The 18,533-nt window shown below is 33.2% G+C and overlaps 1 protein-coding gene across 2 annotated transcripts in view; it reads right to left on the reverse strand.

Annotated features, from left to right (window-relative positions):
- The window catches only part of YES1 (YES proto-oncogene 1, Src family tyrosine kinase), a 99,667-nt gene that overhangs the window by 29,703 nt on the left and 51,431 nt on the right, over positions 1–18,533 (reverse strand). For both annotated transcript variants that reach the window (XM_078153477.1, XM_020970681.2), the window contains exons 2-4: positions 10,936–11,208; positions 3,397–3,496; positions 740–838 (exon numbers count right to left, since the gene is read on the reverse strand). In XM_078153477.1, coding sequence (XP_078009603.1) covers positions 740–838; positions 3,397–3,496; positions 10,936–11,200 — 464 coding nt within the window. In that variant the 5' untranslated portion in view covers positions 11,201–11,208. The remainder of the gene's footprint in view (positions 1–739; positions 839–3,396; positions 3,497–10,935; positions 11,209–18,533) is intronic.

Genomic DNA, 18,533 nt, shown 5'->3' on the forward strand with positions numbered 1-18,533 from the left:
AATGAGGCAAATTCAGGTTTAGGGAAATTATGTGACTAGCCTGTGTCCTCATAGCTAGTAAACTGCCCAACACAGGATCAGAATCAAAGTCTAGCACTTTATCCACTGCACTATAATGCCTTGCCTAAAATGAACACATTATTTGTAAGTGCCAAAGGAAAGATAGAGAGAATCAAAAATTTAGAGCTATTATAAAAAATGTAGAGCTGGAAAGGACCTTTGAGGTGATGCAATCCAATCCCTCTTACTGTACAGAGAAGAAAAATAAGATTTTGAGAAATTAAGTGACTTGCTGATTTTTTTTCTATTATTTTACAAGGAAGAAATTACAAGAAAGACACAAAGTTTAAAGTTTACATAATAAGCTCATTTTAAGTTAGTATTACCAATGACTACCTGGGATAAAGGGCAAACTTTTTTTTAAATGCGTAAAACTGCAGAACTTGAAAATGGCTTCTAGGATAAATATGGGGGGAGAGGGATGTTCCACTATTGGATTGTCAAAGGATCCAGGACTTCTTGTAACTTTTAAAATCATTTTTACTGAATACTCACTTTTTATAATCTTACTCTAAGTGTTTATCACTGAATTATTGAGTTTCACATAACATCTTCTATTAATAGGATACATCAGTAGTATTAATATTGGCATAAAATTTTGTGGTCATTACATCATAGTAGAATGTATGTTGAAACACATTTGAAAAAAGTATAAATAAAATATGAAGTAGTGCCTTACTCTTCTGCCTGAATGGAGTCTGCAGGAGCTACATAATTGCTAGGGATATATCCAGTCTTTCCTGTAGCTATAGATCTTGCTTCCCACCAGTCTCCTTCCCTGTAACAAATACAATAGCAATTACAAGATAGACATGTTAATAACCAAGACATAATATATGTAATGTGATTTTAAGTTTTAGCAAGAGGTATACTTCAATTTTTGTTGTTCTTGTTATTTTTGTTAACCTGATTAGTATTTGGACTTTGACACACTAAAATAACTTACACAAATCAAGGGAATCCTGATATATCATGAATCTTTACATTCTGCTATTCCAAACTAGCAATACTATTTTTTAGTTTGGTCATAAAAAAAGCAAGTGAGAATTTGTATTTGAGAAGCGGTGTTACAAAATAATCAAGGCTCTGCTAAGGAGCCAGCTTCTCTGATTTCCTCAGTTGTTAGTGTACACTTCCTCCTCAAACTACCTTGCATTTTTTTCTTTCTTTGCATATTCTATTCTTTCAGTAGAATTTAAATGCCATCAGGTCAAGAAATGACTCATTAATTTGACAACTACTATGATGCCCTGAACACGGCAGTTGATTAATAAAGGTTTAATGAATTGATTTGACCTGTATGACTGGAAAAATAAGGTGAGCCACTCCAATATGTAAAAGAGTGAACAATAACAACTGGACGTGTTGCGCTGGTAACCTGAAAATATTAAAATAAGATAATGGAGAAAGGCCTCCTGACACTTCAGGTAGATCTTCTACAGAGGTGATTAATGGGACGATATAGACAAGAACTGCACAAGATGTATTGCTTGAAGGGATAGGGGAGTGGTAATTATGATCTGCACTTGTAAAGGAAGTACCTAGGTGACAGATCACAGATCCATCAAACTATCAAAAAAATATAAGAACATAAAGGCTCTCTCTTGTGTAATTCTTTCAAAACCAAAAGGATTTAAAACAAAAAATCCTTAAAATTAAGCAATCTGAGGAGCAATGATAAATTTTTACTAATTGTCCAAATTGTCTTATGATTCATTTTTTAACATTACATTAAAAACTTTACTGCATCTTTCATTCATTTCAGAAGAAGATTAAGATACCTATCACTCTAGTAAGCAAGATATTAACACTGAATAATTATAATAGGGAATCTGTTTATTATTACCTAAAATATTCTCAGGATTTCCCCCCAAAAAGCAAGAATACAATAACTAAATGCATTTCTGACCAGCCTTGCAATTATGAACACAAGTTAAAAAAGATTCCACTAAGTTTACATATAAGTATACCTGTCATTTTAGAAATGAAAAATATTTTTAAAGCCAATCATATGTTAAGACAAGCTTATTCTGTAACACTGATACTCCTATGACAATACAAATAGTTATTGCCTAATTTATTTGTTTTGTAAATCAAAATAGTGTTTTTTCCCTCAAAGCAGGGCAAAATGAGGAGAAAACACACCTCATGTCAATAATACAATTAAATATGTAAATTAAAACACTGTTAAAAATCAAAATTGTTTGGTTCTCTCACATAAAACACTGCATCATCAGATATTTGCACACTGAAAACATTTTAAGACATAAAATTTCTCAGTGAGAGGGGAGGGAAGAAAGGGAAAGAATTTGGAACTCAAAATTTTAAAAAAGGGATCTTTTAAAAAAATTTTTAATTATTTTTAGGCAATTGGGGTTAAGTGACTTGCCCAGGGTCACCCAGCTAGTAAGCGTCAAGTGTTTGGTCTGAGGCCTGATTTGAACTCAGGTCCTCCTCACTTCAGGGCCGGTGCTCTATCCACTGCACCACCTAGCTGCCCCTCTTAAAAACTGTTTTTACATGTAATTGGAAAAAAATTTTTAAAAATTTTAAAAAGACACGAAAACTTCTCAGTAAAAAATAGTGAAGACGATAAATATACCCTTTCCTGATGTTGTAAATGGGTTATTTTGCTTGAATCAAGCTTATGAATTACAGTATTCACTATGAAGAACTGTCATAACTTAAAAAAAAAAGCAGGCCAGGTACACTGGAAGAAGAAGAGGGAACAATTAAGGGGCACACTCAGTAAAACCATTTAGTTTTGGAGACTCGAGTTTTTGTGTTTTCTTGAGAAAAATAAAAATATAAAAAGTTGAATTAATATGGTCTAAAAACTAATAAGGAAAATAAAACTATTTCTTACATAAGTATTTTAAAATATACTTCAAATTTATATTATGGCTTTATGGTAAGTAAGAGAAGAGGAACTGGAGATTTGAGAGGATGATAGAAGAAAAATTACAAACCTATGTTTAAAATTCACATGATGAATTTTGTTTAAAGTGAGACAAAGTAATACAAAACAGACAGAAGAGGTTTGACCAAGTTATCTGAGCTAGTTAGCTGAGCTAGTATGATTAGATATGAACTGTTCATACAAAACCTATAGTGTCCTGGAGCTAAAAGCTTCAAAATGTTATTATTAGCCATCCTACCTCTGAAATTATAATCTTATTAACTAATATTAATGGCTTTATAATATTACTTTATCCTTAAATATTCTGAGTGGCTACAAGTCCCTTACCCCTAGTTTACAGACTATTAACTAAAACTGATATTGATTATCACAAGCTGACTTAACAGTACTTCCTAGTGAAACATTGTAATACTCACGTATTGTTAATTATTTGAAATCTTTCACCCTTCTTAAAAGAAAGATCTTCTGTAGTTCTGGCTTCATAATCATATAAGGCCACAAATATAGTAACACCACCTAACAGATAAAAAAAAATATAACATGTGGGCAAACTGTATATAAGGACTGCAGAAAAAATTCTCATAAAAAAGTTGAAACTTCGATTCTTGCCCCCATCTATGTTTTCCAAGATCCTATTTTTTTTTGGTTGTTTTTGCAAATGAACAAAAACATTTAATTAGGTATGGCCAAATATATCTTTAAAGGCTTGCCTTCATTAAGGTGTCTCCCAGAAGTATTTTAACATACAAAATTATCTGATCTTAGCCACAGAGATAGCTTTGTTCAATGACCACTGGATAACCAATATTAAAGGGGCAAAACAAGGTAATGCTTAGAGCTACAAGAGTCTTTAGAACAATGTCTAGCCCAATCTCCTTGTTTTACAGATGAGGAAATTAAGACCAAGAGAAGTTAAGTGACCAACTTAAAGTAATGCAGGTGATCCAGGTTCTTTGTCTTAAGCCAATTTTCTTTAAACCGAACCAAACTGTGCCTCATGTCCTGCAATACAGTGTAAATGGAAAAGGGATTCTCTATACATTTTGAAATCTTCTACATGTTTCTGTTTGTTAAACACCTCAATTAAAATGTAAGTTCCTTTCAGGTAGGGATTATTTCATTCTTTGTATTTGTATCCCCAGTACCTAGCATATCACACTCTCCATTCCAGTTAGATTGATTGCCTACAGTATACAATATCCCATTTTCCATTTCTGGAAATAATTCCCCCATGTCTGGAAAGAACTCTTGGAGCTTTTGGCTCCCCTTCAGGATTCAGCTCAAAGCCCCCTCCAAGTAAAAGCCGGAGGCAGTGCATGTTGAATTTCAAGTCAGGGGAACCAAGTTCTAATCCAGCTTCAAATTTACTAAACATGTGGGTGTATCTTAAAACTTTCTCAGCCTCAGTATTCTTGTTTGTAAAACGAGGCAGTTGGACTCAGTGGTCTCTGAGATCCCTTCCAACTCTAAATCTATGATCCTATGACTTTCCTGAAACCATTATTTGTTAATGCCCCTACCCAAAATTACTTTGTATTCATTTTATATATTTTTAATTTTTACTTAACCACATATATATGTATAGTGTATCCCCAACAGTAGAACTATAAGTTCTTCATAAGTTGGGAATGTTTTGTTTCTTTGTTTTGACAGCACCTAGTGCAGTACCTAGCAAAGAGTAGGTCCTTAACAAATGCTCGTTGAAGTGAACTGTTGAATCAGGGGTTTGAAGAATGAATGTTGTCCAGATTATAAACTGCAGTTTCATTAGTATGTGTATTTTGGACTCATGGGCCAAGAATTGAATAGGAGGAAGAGCACAGCCTAAGACACATGTGGGGAAACTGCATTATATTTCAATAATCCCAGGCTGCTCCCATTTAAAAATATCAATATTCTCCTGCTGATGCTATATGGATGCCTATCATTGTAAATACCATAATCTCCAAAAGAATAAATAATTGCAGAGATCTCAAAAGGCAATGGAGAGATGCATAATGATGGTAAATAATCAATCTTCAGTATATTACTAAGTGATGACTAAGAATTGGCTACATATGAAAAGATATCATCCAGGAAACGGATGGTTAGAAAGGGATGTGAAGCAGTCTTGTAAAGAGGAGGAAGAGGAAGGGAGGGCCCAGGAGAAGAGCTAAAAAGCCTGAGTGTTGCAATAATACTCAAGCAATGTTAATAGACCTTCATAACTTCCAGTATGTTGGGAAGATCCTACAGAACAAGGATCAGTTTCAGTGAGGGTTGTAGTGTGTACAAAGGCAGGGAGTACCCACACTGACTGATCAGATTCAACAAAGCTAGGGTTAGGTAGGGGAGCAAAAGAGATATTCTGTGAAACTATAGGAACTAAATCCTATGGAACCAGAGAATCAAAGTCAAAACTGATAGATATCACTAGTCAGTAACAGTAAAATTTCTATCCTGAGAAGGGGACAAATTTTTCTCAAAATACTCTGGGTATGAAAACCTAATCAGGAACTTTATATAGTAGTGTTGCCTTATCTTCCTATTTTTACAGCTTAATATTTTGGTACCAAGTAATCCTAATTTTAGCAACACAGCTAAGAAATTAATGAGATTATGTAAAGCACACCATTTACTTATGATGAGATATAATATGCTTAAAAATGAGTTCATTTTAATATACAAGTTAGCAATTTATGATTGTAAAATAAAATGCCATTTCAGGATTCTGCTCTTAAGAGTAACAGAGGGGCAACTAGGTGGCACAGTGGATAGAGCACCGGCCCTGAAGTCAGGAGGACCTGAGTTCAAATCTGGACTCAGACCAAACACTTGACACTAGTTGTGTGACCTGGGCAAGTCACTTAACCCTAATTGCCAAAAAAAAAAAGTAATAGAACATATTTATGCAACAAATATACTACTTCAATGTCAAAACATTAACTGAAGATAGGAATTCTGGGACTTTCAGACAAGGCTGCCTGAATGAGAAGAAGATCTCATAGTTCTCATGTAATACTCTAACAAAATTCTGAAGTTTGAAATAGACTGAATAAGATCAAGAAATCCAATGAGAAGCAAGGAGTCCAGGGAAACCCAGAACAGCAAATTTACTTGAGCAATTAGAAGTAGCTAAAAGATGACATAGTGCTAACATTATAATAGAGGGAGAAGAAACATGTATCCCTTTAAAATCTTAATGTCCTTAAAGGGTATGAAACAAGTTAAAAAAAAAGAACTGGAGGGTAAACTGGCTCTGTTCTGCAGGTTTGAAAAAGGATAAAAGAATAAAGCATAAAAGTAATATACTAATATAGAAAGTAGGAAGAAGGGGTAGAGTTTGCTATTTTTTCTAACTGGGGTAAATGATAAAAAGTACACAATCATGAAGAAGATGGAGGGAGTGAACATCAGATGAGAACAAATAAAATCAATTATTCTTATTTCAAATGGACAAAGGAAGATTGAACACATACATGAAGAGTATGGTGGTAGAAATATATCAGACTACATGGAAAAAGCAGGGAAAGGGAAGAGCAGGTAACTGAAAGGGAGGATAATACTGTGGAGAGAAGTCACAAGCAAAACAAAACTTCTGATCATGAAGTGGGGATTAAAAGGACAAAAAAGGGAGAAGATACAGACAGACAAACAGGAGAGAAAAAAAGCAGAACAAGAATCTAAGGGATTGTCCATCAATTGGGGGAATAGTTGAACAAATTAGGGCATGTGAACATAATGGAATATTAATGTACCATAAGAAATAATGAAAAAGTTAATTTCACATTGCAAAATGAAGTGAATACAACCAGGAAAACAATTTATACAAAGACAGCACACTGTAAGGAAAAACAAACTCTGAAAGACTTAAGAATTCTGATTAACCCAATGATTAACCATGTCCACAGAGGATGAAGCATGTTATCCACCTTCTGTCCCAGAGGTGATAAAACTCTAGGTGCAGAAACAGATGATCATTTTTGGGCACGTCCATTATGTAGGATTTTTCTTGAATATGTTTATTTCTTACAAGGTTTTTTTTTCTTCCCTCCTTTCCTTCTCTTGGCTTTTAATTGGGGAAGTAGGGTTGGAAGGAAAGTATAATAGTGATACCAAGAAAAAAAGCATCACTGAACCACTATTTTGAATGCACAGATAAGAAAAAAAGGAAGTTCACAAGGAAGCACAGACAAGACAAGATGGTTTGAAAGTAACCTATAGAATTTATAATACACTTTTTTAAAAAAAGGCAAGGAGACTTTGGACCTATGCCCAAATGGCTTATAAAACCATGCATACCTTTTGATCCAGCAATACCATTACTAGGTCTTGTGCCTCAAAGAGATTAAAAAAAAAAGAGGAAAAGGACCAATATGTGCAAAAATATTTATAGCAGCTCTTTTCTGGTGGCAAAGAATTGGAAATTGAGGGGATACACATCAATTGGGTAATGGCTGAACAAGTTGTAGTATATGATTGTGGTGGAATACTATTGTGCTATAAGAAATGACAAGCAGGATAATTTCAGAAAAACCTAGAAAGACTTAAAAGTGAAGTGAGCAGAACCAAGAGAACACTATACACAGTAATATGACTTAATTATTCTCAGCAATACAATGATCTAAGACAATTCTGAAGGATTTATGATGAAAAAATGCTATCCATCCTCAAAGAAAGAACTGATGAAGCCTGAATGCAGACTGAAACATACTTTTTAAAAACTTTATTTTTCTTGTGGTTTTTTTTTTTGGTCTGTGTTTTCTCTCACAACATGACTAATACGGAAATGCTTTGCATGAATGCACATGTATAACCTATATCAAATTACTTGCCTTTTCAATGAAGAGGGAGAGGTGAGACGGACAGAATTTGGAACTCAGAATTTTTAAAAAATAAATGTTAAAAATTGTTTTTACATGTAATTGGGGGAAAATAAAAGACTAAAAAATTTTTGAAAAAGGCAAGGAATATGAAATAAGAATTCATGGTTTCATACAGAATCCTCTTTTTGGGTTTTTTTTGTTATATTATGAATGCTCTATATTGAGTGTTTTAAGGTCAAAATAAAATTTTTAAAAAGGTATATATATTGCTTCAAAATCTGGAATTTTCAATCTGTCAGATATTTATTGTCTTTAATATATTTTAATTAGCATGCTAGGTCAGTCTGCTGTTATTCCAGCATTATTTTTAAAACGTAAAAAGCAGTGGTACTAACACATAAGAAAGGACAACTACCACTATTTTGATAAAATTACTATAAAACAGAATTAAAAAAAAAAACTTATGAAGCAGAATAGATGAGGTTCCAGAACAGTCTTGATTTTCTCTTCTTACTTGGTTTCTGCTTCCCAAAACAGAAACTGTGCAAAGATGGGATAGAAAAATTAACATACAGTAACACACTTGTTTGTCACTGTAAGGGAACTGTATGTTCTACTTAAAGTGAATTTTCAAGACAGCTAAATCTTACTACTTTAAACGCCAAAATATTTTTATTCTAATCATTTTGGATGGAAATCTTTCTAAAATGTATTACACATTTCCATACTTTCTTTAACAAAACACATAGAAGAAAATGTAACTGTTTTCTGATTCTGCCATTATTGGCTCTTATTATTCCACTGTTATGTTAGGCCTTCAAGGCTATGAAAATGTGTACCACTAATGGACATACACTAAAGGGCTTTAGTTGTTGGCTTTTTAAAAAATTTGTCTGTTTGTAGTGATTTTTTTTAGGGCAGCTAGGTGGCACAGAGGATAGAGCCCTGGGTTTGGAACATGGAAGACTCATCTACATGAGTTCAAATCTAGCCTCAGACATTGACTAATTGTGTGACCCACTTAACCCTGTTTACCTCAGTTTTTCATCTGTAAAATGATCTGGAGAAGGAAATAGCAAACCACTTTAGTTCTTTGCCAAGAAAACCTCAAAATGGGGTCACAAAGAGTTGGACACAAATGAAACGACTCAAGAACCAGTGATTTTTAAAAAAACTTTTAAGACTTCACACACACTTCTGGTTATAAGTTCTTACTACTGCCAGTCTAATATTGGCTCTAGAGGTAGTCATTCCCTCCAAACAAACATATTCTGGCCACTTCTAATTTGCTTTTTCTAATCTGCTGTGGACTGGAAAATCTAACAAGACAGAAAAATAAAAACACTGACGGTGTAACAGGATGAGAAACCTTTGGGTTAAAGTCATATTTTTTCATAAAAGAATATTACTCTTCAGGCTTGAAGATATTGGAAAGGTATAAGACATCTGTACTCCTTAGTTGAGATTTCCTGTAATCCCTATCTGAAAAACACTGAAATTATTCCAACTTTCCTATATATCATTCTTTCTGTACTAGATGACAACAAGAGTTTTTCTTCATTCTTTTGTTTTCCCAAGTACAGCAATTTATACCAAATAAATAACAGGAAACAGTTTGTAGGACCATCTAGACATGTGGCTCAAAAATGTCACAAGTGTCTATTTCTGAGAATATTTTCCTTCTGGCTTCTCCAATTTTTAAGTTCAAAGGTCTATAAGGACATTGATCGCAAATAATGATGTGGCTATAATTTTTTTCAAGATCAAAATTATCATATACATTCTCATTGTTGTGTTCTGACTTTCTATAGATCTCATAACTAAAGTATTTCTTATCATTAGGGTCCCTAAAATTCTGTGGGCTCAGGTTTTGTGAAAAGAGTCTATAGTTATAAAGTGGTCCTCTAGCTAAGACAGAATTATGAACTGTATTTCAATACCACTCATAATCCTCATATATGCATACAGACGTAAGGACTAACTGAAATGAATAAGCTCATTTCACATTAGCAAAATATACTCAAAAAAGGCAAATTATCTAGATTCAACAGCATACCTAGTTTCAGGTCTAAAGAACTAAATATATGTAGGCCATCAAACAATTTTTAATGATCAAATATATCTGGCACATCAAGTTAGGCAAATATTTTACTAAAAGAATTCTGGGATATATCACTCCTATAATGCTATAAAATATAGGTCTTAGTTAATACAGAGCACCAATTGGATATGTGTGTGTGTACATACATATATAAATTAAACACTGACAAACCTCTAAAAATGTATAAATAATTGAAAACTGTCATCAGTGAACTGAAATGAAAACTACACTGGCACGTAATAAAAGATCTCTTTCCTAGTTATATGCTTTTTCTTTCTCCCCTTTAATGCACATGGAGAAATGGAGATTATCACTATCTACAGGCCTAAAAACCGACTGTCAGGTGTCTAGTACCAAAAAACCCACATTGCTACCTGCTTGTTGCCCTAAATAAGTGACGAGACTGATGACAGAAGGATGCCTTCCTATCCTGCCTCAAAAAGTATTGGGATTTTGTGTGGATAGAGCACTGGCTCTGGATTCAGGAGGACCTGAGTTCAAATCCGACCTCAGACACATAATACTTACTAACTGTGTGACCCTAGGCAAGTCAGTTAACCCCACTGCCTAAAAAACAACAAAAACAAACAAACAAACAAAAAGTATTGGGATTTTGTCAAAGGTGGAAATAAGTCACAACATTAAATGCATTTCTTCCTCTATGCATATACAACTGGGTAAGCAATAAATACAGTAAACTACACATTATCACATATAGTTTCAACAAGGTAGGAGGACACTATAGTAACACAGATTTGATCAGGCAGCTGGAGCTTAACTTTTTCTGCTTCATTAATGAGAAAAGAGAAAGAGAGAGAAAGCAGAATATTGGTTTAAACTAAAACACCATACAAATATTTTCTTAAACTGTCCTGAACATTATTCATATATATATGTTCTAGAACGTTTAGTTTTATGATAGAGATATAACTTATCATCTACAATGAGGGAAACATATCCCACTGGGTATTTGAGTATATAATGCTACTCTTTGTTAAAGCCAGGGTCAAAAAAAATGAGAAAGTGAAAAATGTTCACTTAAAACTCACCTGTTAAACCAGTAGAATGTGAACTTGGCATAGACGAAAAGGCAGAAGTAGCGCCTCCAAAAGGTGTCATCCCTGCCGCACCTCCAAATGGTGCCATTGAATGACTGGTAAAATTAACAGCTGATCCCTTTACTGAAGATGGCTGGCACACTGAGGTAAGTTCTGATCCAAAATGACTGACATTTATACTAATAGGCTCTGGACTGCTTTCAGTTCCATATTTCATAGTTGGACCTTTGTCTTCCTTACTTTTAATGCACCCCATTGTTGATTCTACAAAGATTGAGGAAAAAAAACCAAAAAATTAAAAATATAACTATCAACTTGATTTTTAAAAGTCATAAAGATTGTTACATATGAAACAGCATGGAGCAACAGAAAGGATTGGAGTCAAGACTACACGGGTTCAAATCCTGTCTGAGATACTTATTAGCTGTATGACCTTGGGCAAGTCATTTTATCTATGTGGCCCCAGTTTCCTAATCTGCAATATGAGAAGAATAATAGCACCTACTTTATAAAATTACTATGAGAATCAAATGAGATAATGTATATAATTCTTTCTGCAAACCTTAAAATGCTAAATGCAAGTTATGATCACTCCAAAAAGATATTACTATCAATGAATAATATGAAGTAAAAAGGAACTGAATTTGCGAAATAAATGGATCTGGATCTTTTCTGGCAGTTGACCTGGGAAGATCAAATATGAAAGGAAAAATATTATATTCAACTATCAAATGATTTTATTGAAAAAATTACACTCAAAAAACAATCAAGGGGCAACTAGGTGGTGCGGTGGATAGAGCACTGGCCCTGGAGTGAGGAGGACCTGAGTTCAAATTTGACCTCAGACACTTAACACTCATTAGCTGTGTGACTCTGGGCAAGTCACTTAATCCCAATTGCCTCACCAAAAAACAAACGAACAAACAAAAAAAAATCAAAACTTGATTCATTCTTTGTTCAAAGAATTAGTTCACAGTGACAACCTGTTGAACATTATTTCAAAACACACTATAATATTCAGTTTTAAGAGAGATTTTTAAAGTAATACCACCCTTACTGGGAATAATAATACTTTGTGGCCCAGGACTGACTCCCTGACCTGATACATAAATCTTTGATGTCATATAATATGTGTATTTTTAATTCATCAATAATATGATTGACAAATTATACTGTAGTTGAACCAATATCTGCAGATGACAACAGAGCAACATACTAAAATATCTGGGATAAAGAATTTCCCTTGAGCAGTCTTCAGGGGAAAAATCATAACCCCGGAAACATATACTAAAGAAAACTGAAAAACAGAGGATTAATGAACTGAAAATGCATTTAAAAATTAGAAAACCAACAAATAAACCCAAAATAAGCACAAAAGATGAGATATTGAAATTATAGGGGAAATTGATAAAGTAGAAAAAAACCCCTATGGAAATGAAAAATAAAACTAAAAGTTGGTTCTTTGAAAAGATTAATACAATTGATAAACCTTTAGCTAATCCTATTTCAAAAATCAGAAAATTAAATGATAAAGGGAAATCACCACAAAACCAGAATAAAAAGAATAATCAGAATATTCATTCCATAAACATTAGGAACATTCTAGCTGTAAAGGAACTATCAAGAAAAAAACCAAAACAACTGGTCCTGATGGATTCACAGGTGAATCTTAGCAAATTTTTGAAGAACAATTAGTACTAATATTTCACAAATTATTCTCAAACATAGAGAAAGAAAGCACTCTACCAGAATCCTTTTAAGAGAAAGCAGAGGTATATTAAAACACAGAAGGAAAACTATGGGCTGACATCATTAATGAATATTGACTCAAAAACAAAAAGCAAGCAGCATATGCAATGAGGATACACTAGAACCTTTCCCAACAAATATGGGAATGAAGCAAGAATGTCCAGTCTCCCCATTATTATTTGATATTGTTCTAGAAAAGCTAACAACCATGGTAAGACAAGAAAAAGACATTAAAGGCATAAAGATGAGTAAAGAGGAAATAAAACTATACATGTTTTATTGATGACATAATGGTATACTTGGAAAATCTTAAAAAATCAGCAAAGATACTGAGACAATTAATGGATTCTGCAAACTTATGGGCTAAAAATAAAAAAATCAACAGCATTTCCATATAATCATTAACAAAACTCAACAAGCAAAAATAGAAAATTCCAGTCTAAATAACTATAAAATGTGTAAAATACCTGGGGATACCAATGCACAAAAAAGACTTGTACATATTCAATTACAAAGTTTTCCTTAAAGAAATAAACAATTTAAATAGCTGAAGGAATATTCAGTGCTCATGGCTAGACAGTGCAGGTATAACAAAAATGACAACACTGCCGAAGTTAACTTATACTTTTAATGCCAATCAAATTGCCCAGAAGATACTTTACACAACTTGATAAACAATAATAAAATTCCTTTGGAGAAACAAAAGATCTAAAACAGTGATGTTAAACTCAAATGGAAATGGATCCCCTACAGCAGCATATTGACTCAGAAAATCCTAAATTAACATTTACATTGTGCTTTATTTTTAATTTATTTTGTTAAACATTTCCCAATTACATTTAATATAGTCTGCTGACACTCCAGAGCTTTGCTGGCCATGATGTCAAACCATGATCTGACCTAGAACATCAAAGGAAATGGTGAACAGAAACAGAGATGAAAGAGAGAATAGTACTTTTAGACGTCAAACTACATTATAAAGCAGCAATAATCAAAACCATTTGACACTGGCTAAAAAAGAGAAAGATTATCAGAACAGACTAGACAAAAGACAATCAAACAACAGAACTCAATAACCCAGTATCTGATAAAATGGAAATACTGGGGTGGGGTGAGGCAAAGAGGGGAAGAGACTCCTTATTTTGATGGGAAAATTAGAAAGCAGTCGGCAGAAATTAGGCTTAGACCAAAACCTTAAGAGTATATTCTACAATACATCTTAAATATGTACAGGAAAGTTTATACTGTTAATCAATAAACACTTATTAAGCACTTACTATGTGCAAGGCAATGTATCAAGTGCAGGAAATTTTAAAAAAGGCAGGGGGGGGGAGACAATCCTTATCTCAAGGAATTTACAATATGATAGGTGAGACAACATGCAAAAAAAAAGTACAAAGCAAGCTATATACAGGATAAATAGGAAATAATTAATAGAGGGAAGCACTAGAATTAAGAGGGACTGAGGAAGGTTTCCAGTAAAAGATGGGATTTTAGTAGGTTCTTAAAAGAAACCAGGGAGGTTAGCAGTCAGAGAGAGTATAGAAGGGAGAGAGCATTACAGGCACAAGATACAGCCAGAGAAAATGTCTAGAGTTGGGAGATGGAATATCTAAAAAAAAATGACAAGAGAAGCAGATCATATATCTTTCACAGTTATACGTAGGAGATGTATTCTTAACCAAACTAGAGACATAGGTAATTACAAAAGATAAAATAGATAATTTATTAACTGAAAAGCTTCTGCTGAGACAAAATTAGTAAGAGAAAGCAGTCAAATGGAAGGATACATGTGCACAGTTAAGAAAATAAAGTGTAACAAAATAAATATATGGCAATTGAGGGGAATGTGCCTAACCCAATCGAAGAAATTGGAACAAGTTTCTTGAAGGTGGTAGTGCTTAAGTCTTTTAGCCTTATCATTCACTCAGTGAACATTTATTAAGCATCTACTATGTGCTAGGCACTGTGCTAAGCCTTGGGGATTCAAAAAGAAGCAAAAGACAGTCCCTGCCCTCAAGGAGCTCACAATTTAATGGAATCTAATGTACCAACTCTACAACTTGGAATCTTAGCTACAAAGGGGCAATGAAATATTAAATGATACCAGAACATGTCAGACACAGGGCTTGAACCCAAGTCTTTCTGACCCTAATGTCAGATTTTTATGTTCCACTATACTTGGCATAAAACTTGATTATCCAAGACATTTACAACTGGGAAACGAAGTGAGTTGGTCTTATAATGATGGCCAGCAATAATAGATAGCCTGAGTGCTACAATGATACCCAGATAATGTTCAAAGGACTGTAGGAGAGCTTCAAGCGTACTGGGCAGATTTTTGAAAAACTGATGAAATAAGATACCCCAGAATTACAGAGGGAGAGCAGGAATGGATGAGTGGTGGTCTGTATCTTTGGAGGGAGTACCCACGTAGATGAAGATCACGTATACACACCTGCATTTAAATAATGCAGAAACAGAATCATGCAATCAGGAAGTTAACAGATTAGACTCACTTTTCTGACTCCTCCTAAACCAACATTTTCCCTACTATACCAGACTACCTTGAAGCCATATGAAGGTAAACTATGTTATTGGTTTTTTTAAAAAGAATTATTCATCCTAAATTGGTGAATGTTTGAAACCCTACCTACGATTAGTTCATCTTAGGTTAAAGTAGTACGTTTTAAAGATTTTCCACTGAGAATGCTAACTTTAAAATATCAGTAAGTTGAGAAATATCAGGAGAATTTTGAACAACATCCATATCCAAAGACTTTACATACTTAAAATATTATATTATTAAGATCTGAAGACAAAATAGCCTACATTACCCAGAAATGATGAAAATGTACATTGAAAACCCATTAATATGATTATTTTACTGTCTGATCTTTAACAAATTAACTATCCATGCCTTAGTTTCCTTATCCATAGCATGGAACAAGTAATTACATAATGAAAGTGATACACTAAGAAAGGTTAAGCTTTTAAAACTTTTAAGTAAAATTTAAATCTTAAATAATTTTTCCTCTAATCCAAGGACAAAATTAAACCTTTTTTTCCAAGACTTTTTTCCTTGTGTTTTCAAAACATGAATATGCCATTAGATTCCACAAAGAAAAACAAAACATTAGACAGAAATATTCAGTCTTCTCTAGGCAGCTAGGAAGCACAGTAGATATGTTGCTGGGTCTGGAGTCAGGAAAACCTGAGTTTGAATCCAGTCTCAGACACTTAATGTCTGTGTTAACCAGTGCAAGTCATTTAAATGTTGTTTGCTCAGCTTCTTCACCTTTAAAATGGGGTAATATCAGCACCTTTCTCACAGGGCTGGGCTGGTGTGACATAATATTTGTAAAGTGCTTTATCACAGTACCTAGCATACAGCAGGTACTACAAAAATGCTTATTCCTTTCTTCTTCCCTTCCAAATATGCATTAAGAAATAAAACAATCCAATTTTCAGACCTGATGTTTAGATAATGGTTTTAAATGCAATATACAAATGTTAATTTAAAAACATATTAGAAATAATCATTCAATTCCAAACAAAGGAAAAGAAACTAACAAAACTAAATATAAAACTATCAAAAGCATTATTTATTTGTCAACTTTATACAACTACTCAGAACTTTTATAAGAAAAAAGCCCTTTTATAGAAAAGAAGCCCTTCTATACAGTGGACAAGCATAAAATGTTAATAGCAGATCAGCTAATAAAACAGAATTGGCCATTACTTTGGCTTCAATCACACAGAAAATTTTTCAGTAAAAAGTGAGTTAGTCCTATTACTCTAATAACACAAATACTTCCTTTTGTCAGCAAAGAAATGGAATAAAATCATGAACAAGCATTTATTAAGAGCTCACATGTGACAAGAATTTATATTCCAACTCATAAAATCCAATTAACTTAAAAAAAAGGAGAATCCTGAACTGATAAAGCTTAACATCTCTAATGATCGTAAAAATAATATTCGCATTTAACTACTCCAAGTGTTACTACATGATCAGTAGATCATTACTTTATTGTGAGCAGAAAATATTTTTGTCTCTTAGAGAAATGAGGTGGAGTTTTAGCCCAAAGAAGGTGCAGTAGAAACCCTGATCTCACACAAGACAACAGTAACAAAAGGTTGAAAGACAAGGTAAAGTATATTAAAACTAAAAGTACCATAAATTATTAAATATCAGCATTATATGTGTGTGTGTGTGTATACACACACACCCCTAAATGGCTTAGCAGCTATGTAAAGGAAAAAAATTTGGTAAATTATAGGAAGGTCTAGACAACAGTCATAAATGATTCAACCTGCCTCCCCTCAGACTTACATAAAAGTAAGCAAAAAGAATAACAGTAAATTAAGAAGTTGAAAAAAAGTTGGAAAAATTAGATGTGAAAGACCTGTGACAACTTCTGAATTGCAATCTTAAAGAGCATAACACCTATTTTTTAGGATTGCATGGCACATACACAAACGCTAAGGTATAAGGAATTTATAAATAAATGTACAAAAGTAGAAAGGAATTCATAAATAAACACAGAAAGGAATAATATATATCTTTTACAGACCACAACCCAATAAAAATGCAAACAAATAACAAAAGCTTCCAACAAAGTTGATTCAGACTAGAGTAGCTGATAAAGAGCCCACCTCTCAGAGGCAGGTGGATTTTGGTTAAATTTTGCCTCTGATACATAAAGGCTTTGTTGCCCTGGGCATATTATGTAACCTCTCAGTGACAATAAATTGCAGAGGTGCCCATCTATGTTAGTAAAAGGAGTTTTCTCATATAGGAATTTCTCATAACCACAGGTCTAGACCCTATTGCAGTACTCTATAAACAAAGAACTCAGTCCTAAATGGAAATTAAATAAATAATGTAATCCTAAGGACCACAGAATCAATAAAAACTTATATAAAAAAATAAGACACCACATTTAAAACATACGGGTTGCAGCTATATAGCAATATTTTTTTAAAAATGATTTTTTGTTACATTTTAAGTTCTGAACGGTCTCTCTCCTTACGTCCCCACTCCGCACTAGAGAAGGCCACTATTTAACAAAGATATATAAATATATGTAAAACCATACTATGTGCACTTTTATTTATCAGTTTTCTCTGGAAGTAGATAATATCTTCCTCCATAGGTCCTTTGCAGGTGCTTTGAGTATTTATAATACTCACAATAACTTGGCATTTAACAGTTGTTCTTTGAATAATACTGATGTTATTGTATACAACACTCTCTTAGCTCTGCTCATTTTACTCTTCATTATTTCATGCAAGTCTCAACATGTTTTTCTAAAATCAATCAGCTCATCAGTTCTTACAGCACAGTAGTATTCCATCACAATTACATACCACAGCTTGTTTACCATTCCCCATTTGATGGACATCCCTTCAACTTCCAGTTCTTTGCTACCACAAAGAGAACTGCTATAAATATTTTAGAGCATATAGAACGTATTAAGAAACAGACATAATAGTGATACTGTGGGGAGCAATTTTTCAAGGAAAATATCCCTAACATTATATCAACAAATAAGAGAAAGATCAGATCAGCTAAAAACATCTAGAAAACCAATAAATTAATAATAATCCCCTAATAGCACAGAAATACTGACAGCAAAATTACTATTGAGATAAATAAAAAAGCATTAAAATAGTAAGCCAATTTGATTTTTTTAAAAAAGGAGAACTGAATTTCCAATATGAAAAATGGGAATAAATATATGGAGAAATAAAATCTGATAAAATTATCAGAAACTATTTTATAGTTTATATATCAAATTATATATAATGAAAACTCAAATCTCAAATGAAGTAAA

This window comes from Phascolarctos cinereus, unplaced genomic scaffold, assembly GCF_003287225.1.
Source record: "Phascolarctos cinereus isolate Bilbo 61053 unplaced genomic scaffold, phaCin_HiC Scaffold_4;HRSCAF=312, whole genome shotgun sequence".
Lineage (NCBI taxonomy): Eukaryota > Metazoa > Chordata > Mammalia > Diprotodontia > Phascolarctidae > Phascolarctos > Phascolarctos cinereus.